General features: G+C 41.8%; 1 protein-coding gene across 3 annotated transcripts in view; it reads left to right on the top strand.

Annotated features, from left to right (window-relative positions):
• DHRSX (dehydrogenase/reductase X-linked) overlaps positions 1-21,249 on the top strand; it is a 168,270-nt gene that overhangs the window by 88,329 nt on the left and 58,692 nt on the right. For 2 of the 3 annotated variants that reach the window (XM_063340893.1, XM_063340877.1), the window contains one exon: positions 18,707-18,808. The exons of the other annotated variant lie outside the window; for it this stretch is intronic. In XM_063340893.1, coding sequence (XP_063196963.1) covers positions 18,707-18,808 — 102 coding nt within the window. The remainder of the gene's footprint in view (positions 1-18,706; positions 18,809-21,249) is intronic. 3 annotated transcript variants of the gene reach the window in all.

The following is a 21,249-nucleotide window of genomic DNA, read 5'->3' as shown; positions in this document are numbered from 1 at the left end:
GTTACAGAAATGTCTTTTGCATGGTCTGATGACTTTTTAATGCTTTTTCAAAATTCATGATGTTTTTTCCCACTGTGTTCTTTACAGGTAGATTGGGTAATGTGATATGAACTCTGAAAAATTTGAAATTTTTCAGTTCCGTGCTTTCTTGTGAATCTGATAGTCTTATCATTTTGTTATCATCATGGACGAAGTATTTGTGTCTGTCAGGTCGTCCCTGTACCCATTGGTATGCTATCCACATTGCCTTGCAGAAATGCAGAGCTGTGAACAGATAACTGAAAGACGAAGCATTTGCCACACTAATGTGTCGTTATTTGCTTACTTTGATGTTCTCGCACATGATAGCTCAACCTTTTCTTCAAAGGGATCCCACTAAACTGTAACTGCAGTAAGGGCCTACGGGAATCTCTATTTGTAGGAAAAATCACACCTTTTTCTATTGCTCTTCTAATCGTATGATGTTTTAAATATATAAGCCATGTGGCATGATAATCTTTCCTGACTCACCAACATACTTAGGTCAGGGTTTTTCATGAGTAGTGGCTTTTCTAGAATTGTCTTTTATAAGGCTCTGCAGTCTGTGGTTTTTTTTTCTGAATGTTTGAAAGGAATGAGATCTGGTCAAAATGTGAAAGTGATTGGTAAGTTTTGGTCACTTGGACAATATTAGAGCTTTTCCACTGAAGCAGGCGTGGTATTGGACCTGCATTTGATTTTGGGGCTATGTTGGTAGAACTTTGTATTTAGCCATTGGATTTTCATTCCAGACGAAAGTTTCTGTCTTCCATCTTGCTCATGTTTTTGCAGAGCACTTCAGCTTTCGAGATTTTTACCCATGGTGTGTTATAGAATTAATACCACTTGTATTTAATTTCTTTTTTTAATTTTTTTTTACAAAGAGTATCTCTCAACAATCTTGGATTCCAAGTCTGACTGGTATTAATAGGTGGCTTTATCACAAGCTGACCACAGTATAAGAGATGGAGTACTCTCAGAGAGCACAGATATGTTCTTTTAAATTGTGTAAGTACCAGCTGTAAGTTTCTCTCTTGTGTCAGTCACCAGTTTTGTTGCTTCCCCACTAATAACTTGGTCTTATTTCCCCTTTTAGTAGTTTAGACAAAATCGTATAGTTTAAAGTGACAGATTAGATGTTTCTGCCAGGAATTAATGCACTACAAACATTCTTCTTGAGGTCTGTATTTCCAGCCACTAGAAGGATTGCTCGCACTGTTTTGTATCAGATGCATCCTCGTCCTCCTCCTTTCATTGAGAAGCTCCAGAAGACAGAGTTCAGTTGGAAGGAGGGATATGTAATTTATACCCTCCCTTACCATAAGCAAAGCCAGATTTTAAAGAGGGACTGAAAAAACAGAAGAATGCAACTGCAGTGGAGGGAAATAGAGGAGAAGTGATACAGAGGAGGAAAGATGTTGCTTTGGATTTCTGCGTCAGGCTAAGATGTCCTGCCAGGTGTTACGCAAAATACACCACAATCCAACTCCCAGGAAAAAAAGGAGCAGCATAAACTGGCCCTTCCTAAGAGTAGATTCACTTCATCCGCAAAACGTAGTAGTCAGGAAGCCAAGGGCCAAGGGGAATTAGAAACTGCTCTCATTGTGGGCAACCAACCATGTCAATCCAGAGGAGCGTGGAAGGACTCCCTGCTCCAAGCACGGAGTACAAATGTACTTGCCTCAACTTCATGCATGAAACATAACCTGTAACTTTTGAAATGTCATGAGTGGTCACTCACATACCTTCATTGCACTCTTTTTGCCTTTTAATCGTTGCTGCTCACTACAAATGAGGTAAAAAAATTATTGGCTGGATAAGCCAGGGTTGCCAATGCCAGCATTGATAATTCAAAAAAAAATTTCATTTTTTAAAAATCTTTGCTGATGTACTAGTTGCATACACAGTTTTTTTTGGAGAGTTTTGAAAACAGTCCTACATTAAAGTGGTATAAAATCATAGCTGTGAGTCATAGCTTATGCAGAGACTATGTAACTTCTGCTTATGTTAAGAAAATGTATCTTTAAAGAGCAATGATCAAAAACGGGTTGATTAGAGATAAAGAATGTAGTAATTTGGAACAATGCAAGTCAAGCATCTTGAAGGGTTTGTTTTCTGTTAGAAATTTAAATCTCCTAAAAAGCATTGCCAAGCTGTAACAAGTCCTTTATTCCACAAAAACAAAATTATGTGGAAAGTGAATATCGCCCTCCAGCAAAATTACATTCCAGGTTGCCCAAACGTCTTAAATTGTTCTGTGTTCTCTCTGGCTCGGGCTTCCCTTTCTTCCTCATTGACTTCGCGGAGGCAATGGTAAAGAGGTGTCTTCAGCGAACAAGAATGCAGTTGTTCCCAGAATAGAGACAGGAAATATTCATGATCAGTTTACCTTTTTCTTCATGACTTTCAAAACAGTTTAATAGAGAATGGGCGTTAGTGGGTCTGAAGTCTTTCTGCTCCACCTCTTTCTCTTTGGGAAGGTAATTTTAAAACAGAAATGACGGCTGAATACTGTGGGAGGTCATCTATGCAGATGCGTATTATAGATAGCTGTGCCTGTCAAAAAGGAGCAAATTACAACTTTCTCACTGTGAAGTCCAGATATGTTTGAAGATATGTTATTAGACAGGTACTGAACCATTTGTGTAGAGACAGATGAAACCCTGCCTGGACAATGTCAGGGGAATTTCTGCTTAGGAAATACTAATAAACTTGCAGTTTATAAATATATTTATTCAAGGAGACATAGTAGGGAGCAAAGAAATTCTCCAGTGGTGTCACGAACAACTCTCCACCCCCTTGGTTATCATGCAAGATAACCACCGTTGTCCCCCTTTTTCATCACAGAACAGGAAGATGCAACTGCAGCCACACAGGTTTTCCACGTCTCAAGATAACTAGCCCCATGGAGAAGAAGCAGCATCCTTGTTTCTTGCTAGCTTCCCTCAGCTAGTAGCTCATCAAGCTGTGTCGTAGCTCATCAAGAAATTATAGGTTCGACTCGGGAATGAGTAACTGTAGGGACAGGCCCTGTGTCACACAGGAGGTTGGAAAGGCGGGCTGTACTGGTGCTGATCTGTGCAACACCCAGCATGAGGCAAGGCTCTCCCTTTTTGCCAGGAGCCCTGTGCCACAAGTGTGGGCATACTTCAGCCATTCCCACGTTTTCTTTCCACCTCGCTATCTGTAGGCTACATCCTTGTTGAGCTTTTTAGAAAGATTTTTTGTGTAATTTCTCTCTAAAATATAATCATCCCCCTTTAATTCAGGTCAAGACTTGTATCATTTCCAGGCTTGCTGGAGAGGGGATGATGCCTCCCAGCTCTTATATGTGGCAGCGCCTTGTGCCATTGCGCTGTGCCCGCAGCCTGCAGCCAGCAGCTGGGAGAGGGGTATATTTCTCAGGAAAGCAGAAGCTGATGGTTTGCTGTAAGCACAAACCTCCTGAAAGAAGATTTCTTCTGGAGATTGGGAGGAGAGGATAAGGGAAGATGAGGGGAGTGAAGTGAGTGTGTATGAACGATGACTGGATGGGGATTAGTTCCTCCTTTGATGATTTTGGAGGCTGAGCAAAGAAAAATCCTTAGTTTTCTGCATCCATTAAAGCTGTCAGGACAAGCAATATACAGAAGTCGAGTACAGGGTGGAGGGGTCCCTTGGGAGAGTACCCTAATGTTTCTGGGAGGCTAATATTTGTATTCAGAGGGTGTTTCTAATCCTAACATCATTTGTATATTAAAGCTGTTTCAGAGCCCAAGTGGCATCTGGACATTTGCCTCTCTACATCCACTAGCTACCACCACCATTACAGTGCAGATGGCGGTATGTCTGCCTTGGGGTATAACTTATAATAGGGAGTGAGGTCTGCATTTGCCAGAAATTGAATTATCAACAGCTAAGGATCTGAAAAAGTGGAAAAATTAAATAGAGATAAATCACCGAGCTTTGGTGGCTGCCATCCAAGTAGTCTGAAAGAACCAAACAACAAAGCAGCCAAGCTGCTAACCCAAATATATAATTTACCCTTAAATGAGTGCTCTACCTGCCCATTAAAAATGTGTTGTTCCAGAGCTTTATACACAGCTAACCAAATTTTCTTCAGTCTCAAAAATAGTGGTGGAGGAGATCTGTGTCACTTTCATGAAGTAACCAGAGGAAGCTCATGGCCCCTGTGCCAGCACGGGACACTGGGGCTGGATGGTCGCTCCAAGACTTGCTGCAGCCCTGCTCCCCGCTTTCCCCCAGGCAGAGCTGACATATTTTCCCGGGCAGGCTCCAGCTCATCTGTGCTGCCCTTTCCCAGATGAAGGAAGGGATGCGGGAAGAGGACTCACCACCCTACCCAGCGCCAAGGTGGGTTGTACAATGCTCGCTATGGCGTTGGAGGCTGGATTCAGCCCTCTGCAGGTGCAAGTTGAGCTGAGCCCTAAACATAGACTTAAGGAGGCACTATGGTGGGTGAGAATCTGCTAAAAACAGGCAGTGTGGTTTTTATGTGTTGCGGCACGCTGCACCAAAATTTTGCATCACAGCCTTTTGATCTTGCAGCACTGCTAATCTGTGGCTCTGCAGCCCTTCAAAATGTATTCAAAAGGTAGCATTCAGATCCAGACCTGCTGTTAAAGTTAGTCTGCTAGAATAGCATGCTTCATTGCATAAAGGTTATTATCTGATTTCTTTCCCAGTATGTGAGGGGTTATCTTTCCCAAAAATGCTAGTTTGGCATTACGCAGAAATCAAAAGCCTTCATAAGTCTTTAGATCCAGTATCCTGCCAGTTGTAATTCTCTGCTCCCCATCTTCATGGTGTCAGGATCACAGCTATCACCGTATTAGAAACAGTAATCTATGGTAAGAAGACTTTCTAGCTTCTTCATTAACCAAACACTGATAATACATTAGAAAGCATAAGAAGACTAACTTCATACATTATTAATTCCCTGCAGAGGATGCAAAATTTAAAAGAGGTCTTGTCTTTCTGAGTTTATGTTTCTTAGGTAAGAGAATGGAAAAGGAAAAATCCAGTTTACCTATATTTGAGTTATACTTGTGTATAAGCAGACTAGTGAGAATCTATTTTCTCCCTTCCCGATCTTAAAGGCTTATCCCCAAAGGGTGTGCACCAAAGGAAAAAAACAGTGCAGTGACTATTGCCTCAAAAAAGACAGACACTTCTACCTACTGCTGGTTTCCTCTCTGCTAACTAGAGAGCAGACATACACAGAAATAGATTAATACACTTGTTATGCATTCAACAATACTATACATCTCTGTTGACCAATCCAGCGAGCTCGGCTGCCATCACTTGAATACGACTGATGCCTTGCTCTGTATCTTGCACCCCTTCTGTGGGTGAGAAATTCAGACATGGAGGAGTATCTCACCAGTACTTTTTAAAAATGAGTTTATCTGATCAAAGTGTCTCCAGAAAGACACTTATCTCTACAGGTAGTCCTTTCTCTAGACCTGGCGTAACGGGCAGTGGCAAAGACTGTCATACACAAGCTGGATTTTTGAACAGGAGAAAGGCATAAGTATCCATCTTTTGTTCACCTGATACCTTTCTGAGCTGTACCTTTAGAAAAAATATTTTATTTTGTTTTGTTTTTCCTGAAAAAAGGGGGTTTATGCAGTTAAAAGTAACTGTTTCTTTCCTAAGTAGTCCCCAAATGAGAGTGTACCCTTTCCAGCCTTCCCAGGGATGTTTTTTCTCATGAAAGGAAGAATTTCCACAAACTGTCTAATGAAAACAGTTATCAGCATGAGTTGAGATTGGACAATACACAGGATGCACATTCCTAAGAGTAAGAATTACTCAGATCTCCCATAGTCAGTCTGCCTTCAAGAAGAATGAAAATACCAGAAGCACTGAATACTGAGATGGACGAGAAGAATCCCATGTCTCTTTGCTCAGCGGCTCTGGCTTACATTGCCTGAAATTCCAGGTCAGCATTAGCAGGGAGCTGCTATGAAAGATAATTGCTTTAAAGCCCCTTGTTAAATACAGACACTACATTAGCGTGGTCATGTTGAAAGTTCTGGAGGAACAGCAAAGGATGTGAGATGAGAAGTAAGTAACAAAACATGATTGCGGTGGGGGGGGGGGGGGGGGAGGAGATCTAGAGGTTCCTAAAGATGAATTGATCTCAAAAGAAAGAAAAAACACCACTTTTCTTATATGAATACAACCCTGAAAATGATAAGAAATACCTATTTGTATAGAACTAAAAAGAGAAAGGAGGTGGAGTCCAGCATACAGGGCAGCCTCTGAAGCAGCAATCAAGAGACTGTGGTTCTATTCTTGGCATTTATTCTTCTGCACTTTTCTCCTGTCACTTTGCTAGCTAGTAAGATCTCTGCAGCAGATTAGTAGCTGCAAGAGCTGTGTGATTTATAGAGCAGCAGCAAAACTGCCGGTTCTCACCTGGGATGCATAGTTATACTGTCGTTATTTTAGAAATGATAATGTCTTGCAGTTTGCTTAAGCTCGGTGTCAGATATGTGCCTGTATGTTCATAGCGACACCAAAACCAACCACCACAATTATCTTTACCTTCTTGGACTCTCAGAATGGGTTTGTCAATTAGAGTGTGCAACGATATCTCAATTTTGGTGTTGAGAAGTCACAGTTACTTCAGAGGTATTCACAATACGAAAAGAATTTAAAAACTCCCTGCAAGACTCCTTATCTTTTTCAAGCATGAATTTTCTTTGTGTTACCCAGCTATCTGTGAGCCTTTGGCAAGGTCCTCCTGGAAGTTCTTACTCTCTTTTTTTTCCTAGTCTTGAGTATGGTGAATAACATTGAGTCATCTGCACGCGTGCCCGTTCTTTGATTTTTCTCTTGTTCTCTGTTCATTATTAGTTGAAACTGAGTGCTGGGATTCAAATCACCTACTTTTTGAGGTTTATAATGCAGAAGTTTAAATCTGAGTCAGTGTCCCCAAGCTCCCTTTGCAGTCTGCGGAGAGCGGTAAACAGTTGTAGGACATGATTCATCTCATCTTAAAGTAGATTTGTGAAACAGGTCAGATGAATCATATCTTAGAACCCCTCTACAGACCTAAGCTTGCTTAAGCATGAAAGAGAAACAGCCTAGTGTCAGATCTGGACAAAAGGAAAAAGTAAGCCTATGCATCCTGATTATTGGAGCAGTGAGAAAGGATGATGGATGATGACTACCATAACCCAGATAACACCCCAGGTATAGGCTGGCCTGAGCAGTTACACCAGTGGACCTTTGTGGAAGGAGCAAAGAGGGGCAGGGATGCAGGGGGAGAGCAGCCACCCCAACAAGTGATCAGAAAGCAGATTAGCTGTTAACCTAAAGCTGCACAACTGGTGGAAGGGGCAGCAGCCCCTGCCTCTTGCATCTCCGCCATCCTAGCTGCCTGCTCCTGCTGCCTTCTCTCTGCCAGCTCTGCTGCTTCTGCTGCCACAGGGGAGGAGTGACTCGCTGGTCCGTGTGAAGATTATCTCAAAAAAAAAAAAAAAAAGAAAAAGGAGAAAAAGTTGATTGAAGCTGGATGTGAGAGCTGCTCAAGCTTGCTGCATGGGTGCTAGCACTGACATGGGAGGAAAAGCATAAAACTTCTGAGGAAAAGGAAGGTAGTGTTTGCAGATGTACGTGTTGTGGATAGTTCTGTCTAGAGCAAAAGATGTTGTATTCTGAATAACTCAAAGTTATTCTTGCCTGGAGCTTGGAAATATTATTCCCTCCTTCTTTGTTTTATTTCCTTTGACTCTGCAAAGTTTTTGTCCTTGAAGTACTACAAAGCAGAGACACTATCAGCCTCTCTGTGTTACCTCAGAGGGCGTGGAGCAGAATATTTGCTGAGGTGTTTTCATGGTAATGCCAAAGCTTATTACAAACATAATTCTTCACACTGGAGGTTTTTATTTTAGTGGTTTTGAAATGGTAAGCAGCTATACTCAGAATATGCATGCTCTTTTCAGGAAATGTAGCCAATGGGAGAGTTGTTTTGCCATCACATAATTATTCTCTTGTATTAAAGTCTGGCCATGAATTGAAAGTTGATTTCATGTATGAAATATCTAGACAGTGTACTGACAAACAGTCCTACTGGAAGGAATTTTTTTTCAGATCTCCAAGTATATATTTGATATTGGCTTATGGAGAGAAGTTCCTGCATGGCAGACTAGGTCCTGCTGGTTGCATTCTAAGTTGTGACTGAAACCTTTGATACTTACCATAAAATAGCACAGAAGGTCTTAATCTATTTTTAAAAATCAGTAATAGCAAGTATAATTTAAAAGACTGAAGGTTACAAGCCAGTTCACATCTCGTGACAATTACATCCAGGAGAAGCCATACCCGCACCAAGGGCAACCAAGTGGCCCAGCTCAGTTCTGGGCCACTGTGGGAACTGGAGTACCATCAGCGCTGAGCTATTTCAGTCCAAAAGCAGGCTAATTGGATTTGGAGGTTCATTACTGCAGCAACCAAAACAAAAAGTCTGTTCTACAGATATTGTGGCTCTAGGAGTACCTGTAATTAAGGTAGCCCTGTTTTAGCAAACCCGTGACTTTCTGAACAGCCTCTTTTTCACTGAAGCTCATGTTGATTCTCTCTCCAAAATGAATACACTGGGAATGTGAGGGCATCTTTTTTTATTATTTTATAAGGTGAAGAAATTAGACTCTCACATTAAAAAATGAATAAATTAGGCAGGCTGAGAGGAGCAAGATTTAGGGGTGTAAAGATATGAGCAAGGTAGCTAATTTGAAACTAAATTGAATTTGGTAGGGTTTGGATAGCTTGGAGAAAATGTTTTGAATAAATAAATTGCACTTGCCTGTGAACAGTAAGCTATTCATATAGAAAAGAAATTCTGCAAGTCAAGTGGCGAACAGCTCAAGAGGAGTGCTGGTGCATGTTTTAGTCAGGGTACATATCTAGTAAAACATTCTGAAGAAGGCGGCTGCCAGCAAAAGATAGCTGGGCCTTTTTTTTTCCCCTCACTGATACTCTTTCTTATTTGTGTATTTGTCCTTGATCATCAAATTATACAAATGATACAATATCTTAACTTCAAGTTACACAACCCAAGATGCATTGGGAATGTGCAAGTCCAGAGCTGAGAAACTGCAAACAAATGATAGCTCCATATACTTTACAGAACTATACCAGTTTAGATCAGTTGAGGACTCAGCAACTCTTCTAGGAAGACTCGTGCTCCTAGCTTGCTCTGATGTACATTTTCATTTTGTCATCTGGTAAAAGCCTTGCTGACTTTTATCTTCTTTAATAGCTTGACTCTGTATTACTTCCAATCTTTACTTGAGTTTCATTCCTGATGGAAAGTGTCAATATGAGGACACTGTAATGTCTGTGTCACATGTGTGCCATATATTTTGAGGTTTTAAATGAGATATAAGTCACAGTGTAGAGAAAAGCCACTGTAAGGAGTAACTGTCACCCAAGAAGAAAAAGAAACATATCTGCAATTCACAAAATATAGCAATGAAATTTAATACAGAAATCTGTTCACCAGGGAACAAGAGGAAAATACATCTGAAAGTACAGATAATAGGAATGAGGGTATTCTAAACTATCTTCTCTCCATAAAGGATGAATCTTCAGTTGCTCACTGTGAGCTCCTCTGTTCCCATGAGGCGGAGAGATTTTACCTGGGCCTGTCCTGTTGTTTCTGGTCCCTGTGGAAGAAAGAAAACATACTTAGCTGTGAACAGGATCAAGGCTGCCTTCCGCAATCTTCAAAAAGAGATATGAGAAGCATTTCCACTGCAACACATTTTTATTTTTTTTTTTTTGCCAGATAACAGCACCAGAGTGAAACTGGTGTGGCCACGTCATTTTCCCACCATTTCTCCACAGGGCTCTAAATGGGCCTATGCAGCTGCCAAAATCATATTTCCTTTCAACCTATGCGAAGGCACACCAGTAGATACTAGAAATGATGACAGAAGGGGTTTCCAAAACAGTTGTTCAGTGGGGTAAAACCAAAGTCTTCCCATAGCAACAAGGGACGATATCAGAGGACTTTGTCTCTGCAGTCAGAAACCTGGGTGTTGAGCACCTAGACTCATGAGGAGGAGGGGGAGGGAGGTGGCATCTAATTTGCAGCAAGCATGTGAGGAAATTTTGTATGTATTTACTATTGTATTTGCTATTCTAAAAAATAAAGCCTTCCCAGTCAATAATCTGGAGGAAATTTTACCCACGGGAAGCTGAGATAACCCTTCTTGCCCTTGGAGCTGGCTGTGGATCCCACTGCTCTTGTCCTGCTGCCACCACCTCCTAAGGTTACTCTTCTGACAAATCGATGGCAGCTTATTTCTTTTCAAGCCATGTGCCTGCTGAACAGAAAATATCAAATATTATACAGCAAAGCCCTGCTTGCATGTTTGGAAAACCCAGAGCATGCTGTGTCTGTTGGAATTGTGCTGAAATGGTAGCATATTTAAATAACATCCTAACCGGTGGTGCAATTAGCAGAGTCATGTGTAGGAATTTCTGTTGCTTTACATGGACTGCCTCCTTCTTGTATTGCTGTTACATGCCAGTGCTCTGGCAACTTGATCTGTGAAGCCATTCAGGGGGCTGTCCTGGGATGAGTCGGCATTTTGGCAGTAATGGGAGCGGCAAGTAGTGATGGAACTGAAACACTGTTCTTACCCTGGAATTTTGCTTATTTTGATTAACCAGTACACAAGAGCTACTGGGGTGTTTGTTGAATTCAACAAGTTGAAGGATGACTGGACTTGGCCATACACTTCTCTTGTGGAAGTTGAAATAGCTAAGCCAGACTGCTCAGTTTCCAAGAGCGAATTTCTTTTTTATTTTCCTCCTCTACCTCTGAGAGAGAAAGCATCTCTCCGAAAGCTGAAGTCTTTTTTCCCCATTTCTCTCTTAGTACAACAGGTTAAAGCTATATGGTTAAGAAATGGCACCATGGAATGCCTTTTTGTACAATAGCACTTTGAGCAGACAATGTTCAAAGCATCCTGAGGAAGAAAAAAAAGCATAGATTACTAATATTTGCCTAATGTGAATTTCTGTTTATGTCATGAACACCGATGCACAGCTCTTTTTGCACTGAATAGGCGGGAGGATGACACACAGAGGCTGTTCACAAAGGCTAACATTAGGCACAGGAAGCTAATCTCCTTAGACTGCCTTTAAAGTTGGTGGCACTAGAACGGGTGACTCAGAGAAGGAGCAGCTGAATTTAGGTGCTCTCACTTGCCTGCTGGAAGGCCGCAGACAAACTAGTTCAACTAAAGTTGTGAATGTATCTTTTAATGACCGTACCCAAACCGTATGTCTTTAAATATGCTCACTATTTTGATCCATGGCAGTGCACTCACACGCTTTGCCGGATGGATGTTTTCCATCTGTCTTTTTCTTCAATGGCGTATCACAAGCATCAGTTTGAACTGTATATCTGTGCTAGAGTTAGCCATGGTTTATTATTTCTGTCAATAGTCTATGAAAACTCAGTTACCTGAAAAAGTTCCACAAAAATATTCAGACTGAAAATGGACAGAGAAGACTGGGGGGAACTTGTAAGATGTACAACAGGCAACAGCCAACATTTTGGTCCACAGCCACACATGTAAAACAATTTGAAGGATTAGAATCCAAAGTTCTGCAAATTGTCACCATTACCACAGCAGGAATTAAACAGTACTGTAGGTATGATTGTACATCCTAGGATTTTCTGTGCATTAATCAATTTAATATTTAATTCCTGTGAATCTTGGCTGCTAGTGCAGAATGGAGGAGAGTCTGGAGTGCTTGTGGTGTAGAAGCCAGAGAGGTCATCAAGTGCACAAGGGCAAGGAGCACGACATAAATAGGAGACGCAGTGCTTGCTGCATTTATGGTGACTGTCTCATTGTACAGCTCAATACACAATTGCCTGGTACACACCTTATTTACTTCTGGGGTTTTGTTTGGTTTTGTTTTCCTAGAAGTTCATTTAAAGTAAGCACCTTATAGTCCTGAATAGCACGCAATCTTCTGTCATCATGCACGTCTGAGCAAAACTTGCATCCCAGCCCTTTTGTTAGTCCCAGGCAATGTAAGGAAAATTCTATTAACAGGAGTCATATTCTGTCGACGGGTTCTTGTGTGCTTCCACACATACCCAGTTTGTAGACGGATAAGCCCCAAGTTTGTATTAGGAGCCTGGAAGCACTTTTGCAGTTTCCACTCACAGTATTGGCATGTAACGGCCGCAGTTTTGAGCTCAGCTGGTCAGAATTTCCAGAAGTTCATTCCCCTCCCTTGGCAGCCCTGTTTTGATTGAGAAGTACTTTTGTTTTGGCTGGAAGATGTGTAAGCAGATGAGCAGAGGTTGCTGAGAAAGATGAGTTGATTCCAGGACGCCTTACCTTGGGGAGAGGACCACCGTAAAAGGGAGATACCAAGCTTGTCTTTGAAGACTGGACCAGCCAAAGCCACTGTTTATTACTGTCAGCAAGGACAGTCCAGTGACAAAAGGGAAGGAGGCTCCAGTCAGTAGTTTATGGCTTCTCCTCCCCACAGTTCAGGCTTTTTCTTCCTGGGATTTGCTCCACTTCATTTCCACCTGCCACCTTGCTGGCAGAGCTTCTCTAGCTCTGCAATGCAGCATCTATCGGATGGTAGATATTTGCCTTATTAAGAGCACTTTCTGGTAAACACCACCTCCGTTGCACTGTCCAGATGCTCAGAAGCATACTCAGTTCTTTCATGAGCAGGACAACATTTCTCCTTGCTGCTGTGCAGGTGCCAAAGTATAACTCTGAGGCAGAACAGCAGATGACAGGCCAAATTCCTCAGTGCCCCCTGTGGACATATGGCAGCCAGAGAACAATGCATCTGTGTGGAGCTTTTGCAACATGTTTTCAGGGATGAATATGTGACTACTGAGCACCATTTTTTATTATCTTGTCTAGAAATCGTTCCTGGTGCCTTGCTGGAGAAGTAACTCTTCCTGCTGGTATCTTCAGATACTGAATAGCTGGGTGGCAAATGGGAGCAGGCAAAGCAATTCTTTCTGTAGTCCCCTTTCCACCATGAACTACGAGTTCTGAGCTCCCTGCCATGCTGGGCAGAGTTGCAGCTTTCCCTAGAATGGATCCCCTGCTTGTGTTTCTAACATGAGAAAAAAAAAAGGGAAAACATGATGGAAAACTGCTTTGGCATAAGTAATAAAAGAAAGTTGAGTCTGACTTACGATTGCTGCTGAGATGGAGCTATAACTGTCCATAAGAATTTCAAGATGATGAGTTAGAGTTGAATGCAGAAAAAGTGGTAGTTGGTAGGCGGCCTCCATCTCATCTTAATCTGGTCTAAATCAAACCTATGTAACATAATCTTTGCAGGAGCCCAAACGTTGCATTTTCCTGTGTTCAGCTGATCAGCGAATATCTCAGAAGTTACAGTCCCTGATCATTCACTGCAATATCTGTCCATTCTTTTTGCTTCTGAATTTTCCTTCCATAGTAGACTAAATTTCCCTTTTCATGCTTTTTATGCCTTTGTGATACAGCCACAGAAGAAATCTGCAGCCAGAGTCAATGGGGCTGGCCTGAAAAGCAAAGGAGGGGAACTCCAGCTGTTAAAAAGAAAGGTGTGCTAATATCATGAAGAAGCAGACGGACAGAAATGGGGAAGTTGACCCAAAGGGGGAAACTCAGGGGAGCGTGAGCACTCAGGGGCTGTGTCAGGCTCTCCTAGTGCTGGGGCTCCTTTGGGCTCCCGTGGGGCTCATGGTGTCAGAAAGTTCTCTGACAGCCACCGGGTGCCTGTCTCCTTCAGGTCCGCTGACTGCAGTCACCACGACCAAGCGAGCGGAGGGTGCACAGTGCAGGAACAGGCACTGAACTGTACAGGTGCTCAGTGATGTTGTGTGCGGTCAGACAGCGTAGCTTTGTGGGATTCGTACGGCCTGATTGAGAAGCAGCCGGAAAAACATCATGCCAGCTTCTCTCTTACTGAAAAGATGATGCACCAGGCAGATACATGTTTGAAAGAAAGCAATTAGGCAAAGCAGCAATCGTAGCACCATCATACACATATCTATTCATACGTGAGTAATGGCATCAGTAACTCTGGCTGTCTTTTGGGAAATTATGCTCCTTTTATATTTTATTAGCTAATAACTTTCTGACAACTGAGTCATCAAATTACAATAAAATAATAGTGAAATATTTTTAACAGTGAATATTTTAGCCAGTGTCTGACAATTATGTACTCACTTGCTTTCGTTGGAAAGATCATTTAGGTAAGAACAAGAAACATCCACTGAAGAAAGAAATACAGGCATGTCTGTCATTTGAGAAGAACCTGAAAGCAAGGGGAAGTATAGGAGAAGGAGAGATAAAATATGACTGAGTTAGAAAACAGAGTATTTCAGTAGAATTAGCTGCAGATATTCTATAAGTAGATTCTACTCCCCATTTTTGTTCTTAATGTCATACAGCAAATCAAAGGAACCCGTTAGTTTTGAAAACATATTATTAAACTCAAAAGCATAATGACCACTATTGTCAATTACGAGGTACTTGAATTATTTGGAGTCTAGTGGCAGACAAACCAAAAATGTAAGAAATGTCATATCTAATTAGTTTGTTTGTTGTTACTGCACATATTTATTTTTTTTGCTCATACCTATTGCCATCACTGTTTCTGAGAAGCGATTCAAGCCACATTGCTGGTTCAAGTTCAGGTTTGGTCATTTGCTCCCATTATTAAACAATGGTCTTTATTAATTAAGACATTTTAAATAATGATTTTCTTACTATATTTTTGCATGCCTTTGAAATATTCTAAAAACTAACGATTTCCCTTCGCTTCTAGCTGTGTCATTCTTCAGTACATTGTGAAAAAAAATTAAATACTGGGGCCATGGGTCAAAGAAGAAGCTGGGTTTCTGTTCAGGGCCCTGCCGCTGAGTCAGCACACAACTTGGAGACGTGTTTTGTCACTCTTTCTCCAGTGGAGCGGCACCTCCGTCGGCGCGGCACTTGCGCCAGTGAGGCCGCCTCCCTGGCGAAGAGCCGCCATGCACGAATAAGCATGAACAAGGACTTTGGCCGTTAACGTTTCTGCCCCATGAGCAAAAAGAAGTTTGGGGTTTGGTTTGTTTGTTTGTTTTCCTTTCCAAAGCATGTTCTGATCTTTTGAGGGCAAGTGCTTTACAAATACCCAATATGATGACATACTTCCCAAGTAAGCAAGTAAATAAGCTTAGTAATGATAGCCTTGGCCTAGCATGCCATTACTCTGGGAGCTGTACAGTCATAACGAAGGACAGCAGTTGCTCTGCAACACTACAAAATTCAGGGAGAGGAGATCAGACAAACATAGTAAAATGTTAACTGCCAGGAAGAATGGGATTGTTCCAGTCAGCCTGAAAAGCACTCGCCTTGGCACACCAGTTATCTAACCACCATTGTAGTTGGCAATGCAGAAAAGGATGATTTTGAGGTCAGATGAGGGGAGAGATTAAAATTTAGCTCAGTGAATGTTCTCAGGGGCTTGCTTTCATTGTAGATACAGTGTCATTAGCAAAATCCAGGGGAGTCAATATATGTTGCCACAGTCCATATGGGTGGTGAAGATGTGGTTGGACCTTGCACTCTGCCACAAAATACTGCAGCTAAGGAAACTCCAATGCCTTCTGTACCAAGATGAATATTTTGTCTTAAAAGAGGCTCCTCCATTGGAAGTGTGAGTGGCTGCCTCCTAAGAAGCTGATCGTGCTTTCCCTAATCTCCTTCCTTGATGAGCTGCCTGGAGAAGTAGAGTAACAGCAGAGTCAGCATAAAGCTTTGCCTAGGTCTTTATTCGTTGTTGCACTAGTTACTAATAAGTTAGTACAACCAGGTTTTGTGCATCCGAGCAATTACAGTGCTGTTCACGGAGGTATTAAAAAGACGGGTAGACATAGTGCTTAGAGATATAGTTTAGTGATGGTTTTTGTCAGAGTTAGGTTTACGGTTGGACTAGATGATCTGAAAGGTCCCTTCCAACCTAGGCAATTCTATGATTCTATATAGATTCTATGTAGAGCTTCTAGCCCACAAGAGAAATGACCTGAACAACTCTTTTGTGTTACAGGAGTTAATAACTTTTGCATTTTCTTACTGCCTCCAGATGCAGGACATCAGTGAAATTAAACAAACTTGCAGACCTCCTAAAGGTCTATAGGGAGCTCAAGGAACTGTCCAGTGTTATTCGTGGGTCAGTGTTGTTTAAATGGTATGACTTTACAGCTTTTTTGAAAAAAATGTATTTACACTATCTTAAAACTGGAAACTAAGCTTACTTGCTTTTTTTTTTCCTTTAATGGAAAAGGCCACTAAGTAATTTATATAAATTCACTAAGACAATTTCAGCAGACTAATACTGTCTAGGTTCAAAATATATAAGCATTATTAAAGCTCTGTATTGTGTAAAACTGAGGGGAACTGAAGGAACTGTTCTCCTGTAAAGGATTTTAATAAGAGCTGTGATTGTCTTTTGTTATTTAGCTTGCTCTTGTGCCCGCAGGCCTTCCTAAACTCTTATTTTACAGACACACTATAAAGAGGTATTATAGCTCACAGCCTCGGCTGTGACAGGGCGAAACAGTTTGGTGAACATCCCTGATGGACCGGGGAAAAGAGTAACAGGAAAGGTCTCTTATTGCAGCCCGTGTTGAAGCCTGTTTACCCAAGAGTTTAATGTTCTTGTCAGAAAGGCTTTCTTTAGCCTGTGTGAAGAACTGTATATCTTTAATTTTCCTTTCTTGTAAAGGCTGTTTCTTTCATAGGAAGAGGTGGGGGAAGCCATCTGCAAGGAAGGGGGTGGTTGTTCCTTCCCAGGGGGCACAGGGGAGCACCCCCTTGGGCTGCAAGGTGGGAGGACACAGGGGAGTGGGGAGAATGCAGCGAGGACCTGGAGCCCCAGTCCTCAGCTGTGGTGGCCAAAACTGTACCGGGGACCAGGCATCTGTGCAGAGGTTGCCACAGCTTGGGAAACTGGGGAGTTCGTTGAAATCAAATCAGACGGTAAGGACTCACCCCGCAAGGACACTGTGAGCAAAGGGAGCCTTGTACAGCCTTTGCCTTTCGTTCTGCTGGATTTAGTCACTGAAGGTTGCTCAGTACTGTCTGACTTTCTAAAGTTGAAACACATTTTGGTCTTTCTTGGAAATTTCACTTTATGGAAAAGGTTCAGGCAAAGCCACCTCAGAGCCCTAGTGTACTGGGTCTGGCTGGGGTGGAGCTGACAACATGTAGCTGACTTGGAGTCCCACCGCAACATGTAGCAAACTAGAAGAGAGAATAACTCACATTTTCTTGCTTAAAACACATCTAATACTAAAACAAATCAAAAGACTGGGGTGCAATATGTATACTTTCTCAAAGGCGGTGGAGGTGGATGAGGTCACAATTTTCTGTCTTTTTCCCCTTTGCAGCGTTTCTAAAGAGTTAGGATTGTTTGTGTGCTACTGCTGTTGTGTGGGGGCACTGCTCGTTTTCACTTCATAACCTTGATCGTGGCTGACGTGCAAGGCAAGGCAACTGATTAAGCAGTGCTGTGAGAGGCAGGGGGTGAAAGCTGGACAACTGCAACAGGAGGAGAATTTTCAGACCTGATGGGTTTAAAGTTAATGGTGGTTTTAATTAATCATTTTTATTTTAATTAATTAATTTTGTAGTGTTCTAGTGAAGGTCAATGGCTGACTAATGCTTTGGACAAAGGATGCTTTTGTTAGAGACATGCTTTTTTGGAAATAAAAACATACCAGGGTTAAATATATTTTGAGACACTAACACCCTGCCCCTTGACCAACATCGCTGGCACAGGCAGACTGCTGACCCGCTGCCCCCTGCCACCCTGCCCCTTGACCGACATCGGCAGCGTAGGCAGGATGTAGGCCGCCCACAGTATCCATGTGAGGTCTGATCCTCTCAAATCACGCTGCCATTGACATAGCCAAGGGGCGGCGCAACTTTCACCCACGTTCAAAAGGCATTTACGTGACTGGTTGTTGCTGCCAGGTGACCCGGACACCAAGTGTCCCTGGCTGTCCACCAGAGCCATGGCACCACAATGCCATGTTTGCTATCGGTGATCGGATGAGTCGCCGTATGGGCACGCTGTTGCTCATCTTTCCTGCTGCCTCAATAAAGCTTTGTTTTATAATGCATTGTCAGACTCTATCACTGTTCAGGCCGCAGATGCTCAGCAGATAATCTGGAAAAAAAACATAGGGCAGCATATTTGGCATCAGAAACACAGGGAAACTTTGTGGTGCCCGATGTGGCTCCTCCTCACCCTATTTGATTTCCAGCTGCCATGTCTTGATCATCTCAGTGCTGAAGAGCTGTAGCCCCTCTTCCTAAATGGTAGCAGTAGAAAAAACAGTAGGACTGGGACATATTTGCTCCGTTTGATACCCTTCTTCACCTCCTGGCAGCAGCATTCCTCATATTTGCTCTGAGAAGAATCAATAGTTTAAAAATAGAAATGAAGGAAGGAAAGAGAAAGAAGGAACCTTCTGAGACCAGCTTCACCCATAATTTTCAGAAGCCTGATTTATTTTTAGAATCTTTACTTTCCTGGTGACATCATCACAGGAGTCCCTGTTGATGTCTATAAGTGTGTTTTTATATCATTGTAACTGATTTAACTCTGTTTTTGTTCATCTCCTCTTCATTCTCAGTGGAGTTTTTATACTGTGATTTGGCTTCCATGAAGTCTATACGGCAATTTGTGCAGCGGTTTAGAGCAAAGAATTGTCCACTCCATGTCCTGGTGAATAATGGTGAGTTTTCATTTTTTCTTCACATATCTGCAGGGGAAGATGTGGCAAATGGGGCTTTTGTCTATCACTTTACATTTCAAATTGATTATCTGAACCATACAGCAGGTAACAATGTGGCTGCATTAACAGGAATGGCCTTATAGGAGTTAAATTGCATTTTTTGGAGAGATTGTCAGTTGAGCAGACTGAACACTTCAGTGCCACACCTGCTCGCGATGTTATTACAAGTCTTGTTCCTTTGCTGTGTTTTTTAGCTCTCCAGCACTAAAAATCATGTCACTACACAAGAATCTGAGCATCCCTAATTGAAAAAAAAAAAAAGAAAGGAAATGAAATATATACTTTATGCCTGTAGAAAAGCTGTCCTTTCACCTTTATTTACTTTCTCTCCCCTAATATTTTCCCTGTATGAACACATGCATTTACTGTGGCTGCCTGGTGAGCTGGGCTGGGGGGATTAATCCATCTGAAATATAATCTAGCAAATTATCCAGCGACCTCAGAGCAGTCACTGCTTAGATCAAGGTGCTGCTGGAAAGTTGTCCATAAAGCTGCGTCCTCAGTGGTCAGAGAACAAATTAAAACATTTATCTTGCATTCATACAATTATCAAATAAATCTCATTACTCTTAGGGATTTTAACTTTTGTTGCTCACATACTTGGTGTCTAATTATGTTTTATAGCCACAGTATTTTTGGAAACCAGCCCGTGCAGTAATTTTCCTCCAAAAACCCCACATGCTCTGCATGCACTTTCCTAAAGGGGAATTTTCACCTGTCTATTTAACGAGGGGAAAAACCCGCCAGCAACAATTTAGGCTTCTTTTATAAATTTTCTGCTGTTATATGCTGCTGTTCTTGTTTTCACAATTATTTGCATATATTTTTATTAAGACATCCCAAAGGACATTTTCTGCTTTTCTGTGCACCCTTCAGTCCTAGTGAGGGCAAATGTGCTGTAAATAAATGGGTTTGTTACATCTGTTGATGCCTTAAAGAGCTGTCAGTAACACAAGCAAATATTGCAATAAAAATTCAAGAGTATTTTATTTCCTGATTGATATGAAACATTCATGAAATGTTCAATTAAATGTTCATTTTTATTTGATTAGTCAAAATAGTCTACCATTATTATTTTAATTGTGCAATAATTACAGGTAGTGGATATTTAAGCCTAGTTACAAAATCTTTACAGTTTTACATGCCTACTTTTAAAGATGCAGAGTACAAACTGTTACACAGATGGGAACACCACTATCTGAAAAAACAGCATTTTGTGGAAAAAAAAGTGTTTTGAGATGTATGCACCCATCAGGCATCCCCTGCCCTCCATCGGTTTCCTGCACAAGCAAAGCCAGGTCTGTGCAGCAGGGGCTTGGGGGCAGCTTGGGGGAGAAATGATGGGTCTGAAGCACAGCACAGCTGGGAAGCCCTCTTGAATAAAGGATTTTTTTCTGCCCTAGCTGCTGTTGAAGCAGGATGGATGAAAATTGCAGTTAAATATGTCAAGAAACGGAATTATATGAAAATAGGTCTCCTAATGTGCCTAATATGATATGAGACCAAAGAGTGTAGGCCCAAAGCTTCTTTGAAGAAAGAAGCTTGAAACTAATATTTGCCTGAATCGGTCTATGTTTTTGTGACCTACAAGAAGGGCATTTGATTTCATTTAGACCTGGTTACCAAATACAGGCAAGAGAAATCTGTTGATTGAGAAAATTCTGTTAGAAACTACAATGAAATGAAGGGCCCAACTCTACTTTTTGCTGAATCTTTAACAAATCACAGAAGCGATCATGTTCAAAGCTGCTGTAGAGACTCCTGTATAATTAAGTTAGTCTCTGACCATTACCTGGCAAGTCACCAGCCTTCACTTCTGAAAGCTCTTTCCCATGTTTTTTTTTCTTCTTTGGTCCTTTTTGCTTGCTCTTGTAAATTATCTATAGCATTTAGTTTTGTTACTAGTGTTGTAGTGAAAGCCCAAGTGATTTCTTGGTACACAAGGGGAAAATGAACATACCTAATGGAGGAGAAATAGCCTGATGCAAAAACCTTTGAACAGCTTCTCCTGGCTTTCCATCAGTGTTGAGCACATCCAAGACAAACGCTGATGTTTGGGATAACTGGTAGGCTTTTCCTTTGCCCTTTGCCTTCCTCTTTCATTTTTTTTGTCATTTTTTTCACTGTAATGCAATGCACTAAAGAGGAAGATTCAGTCCATTGTGGACTGCGGGGTTGGAGGCACTACTCACTCAAAAGCCTCATTGATATTGCCAACTCCACTGCCTTCACCACATGATCCCCTGGACACAAGCCTGGGTGCCTGGAAGAGGACAATGCTTGCAATATTTAAATATATGATGGGAATGAAATGTTGGACATGTTATCAGTGAGTGCGCACGCTCTCTGTCAGAAAACTCCGTAGTCAAGATAAAGGCATT

Source organism: Chroicocephalus ridibundus, chromosome 1 (assembly GCF_963924245.1).
Source record: "Chroicocephalus ridibundus chromosome 1, bChrRid1.1, whole genome shotgun sequence".
Lineage (NCBI taxonomy): Eukaryota > Metazoa > Chordata > Aves > Charadriiformes > Laridae > Chroicocephalus > Chroicocephalus ridibundus.
This window is presented reverse-complemented; position numbering and strand designations above follow the sequence as displayed.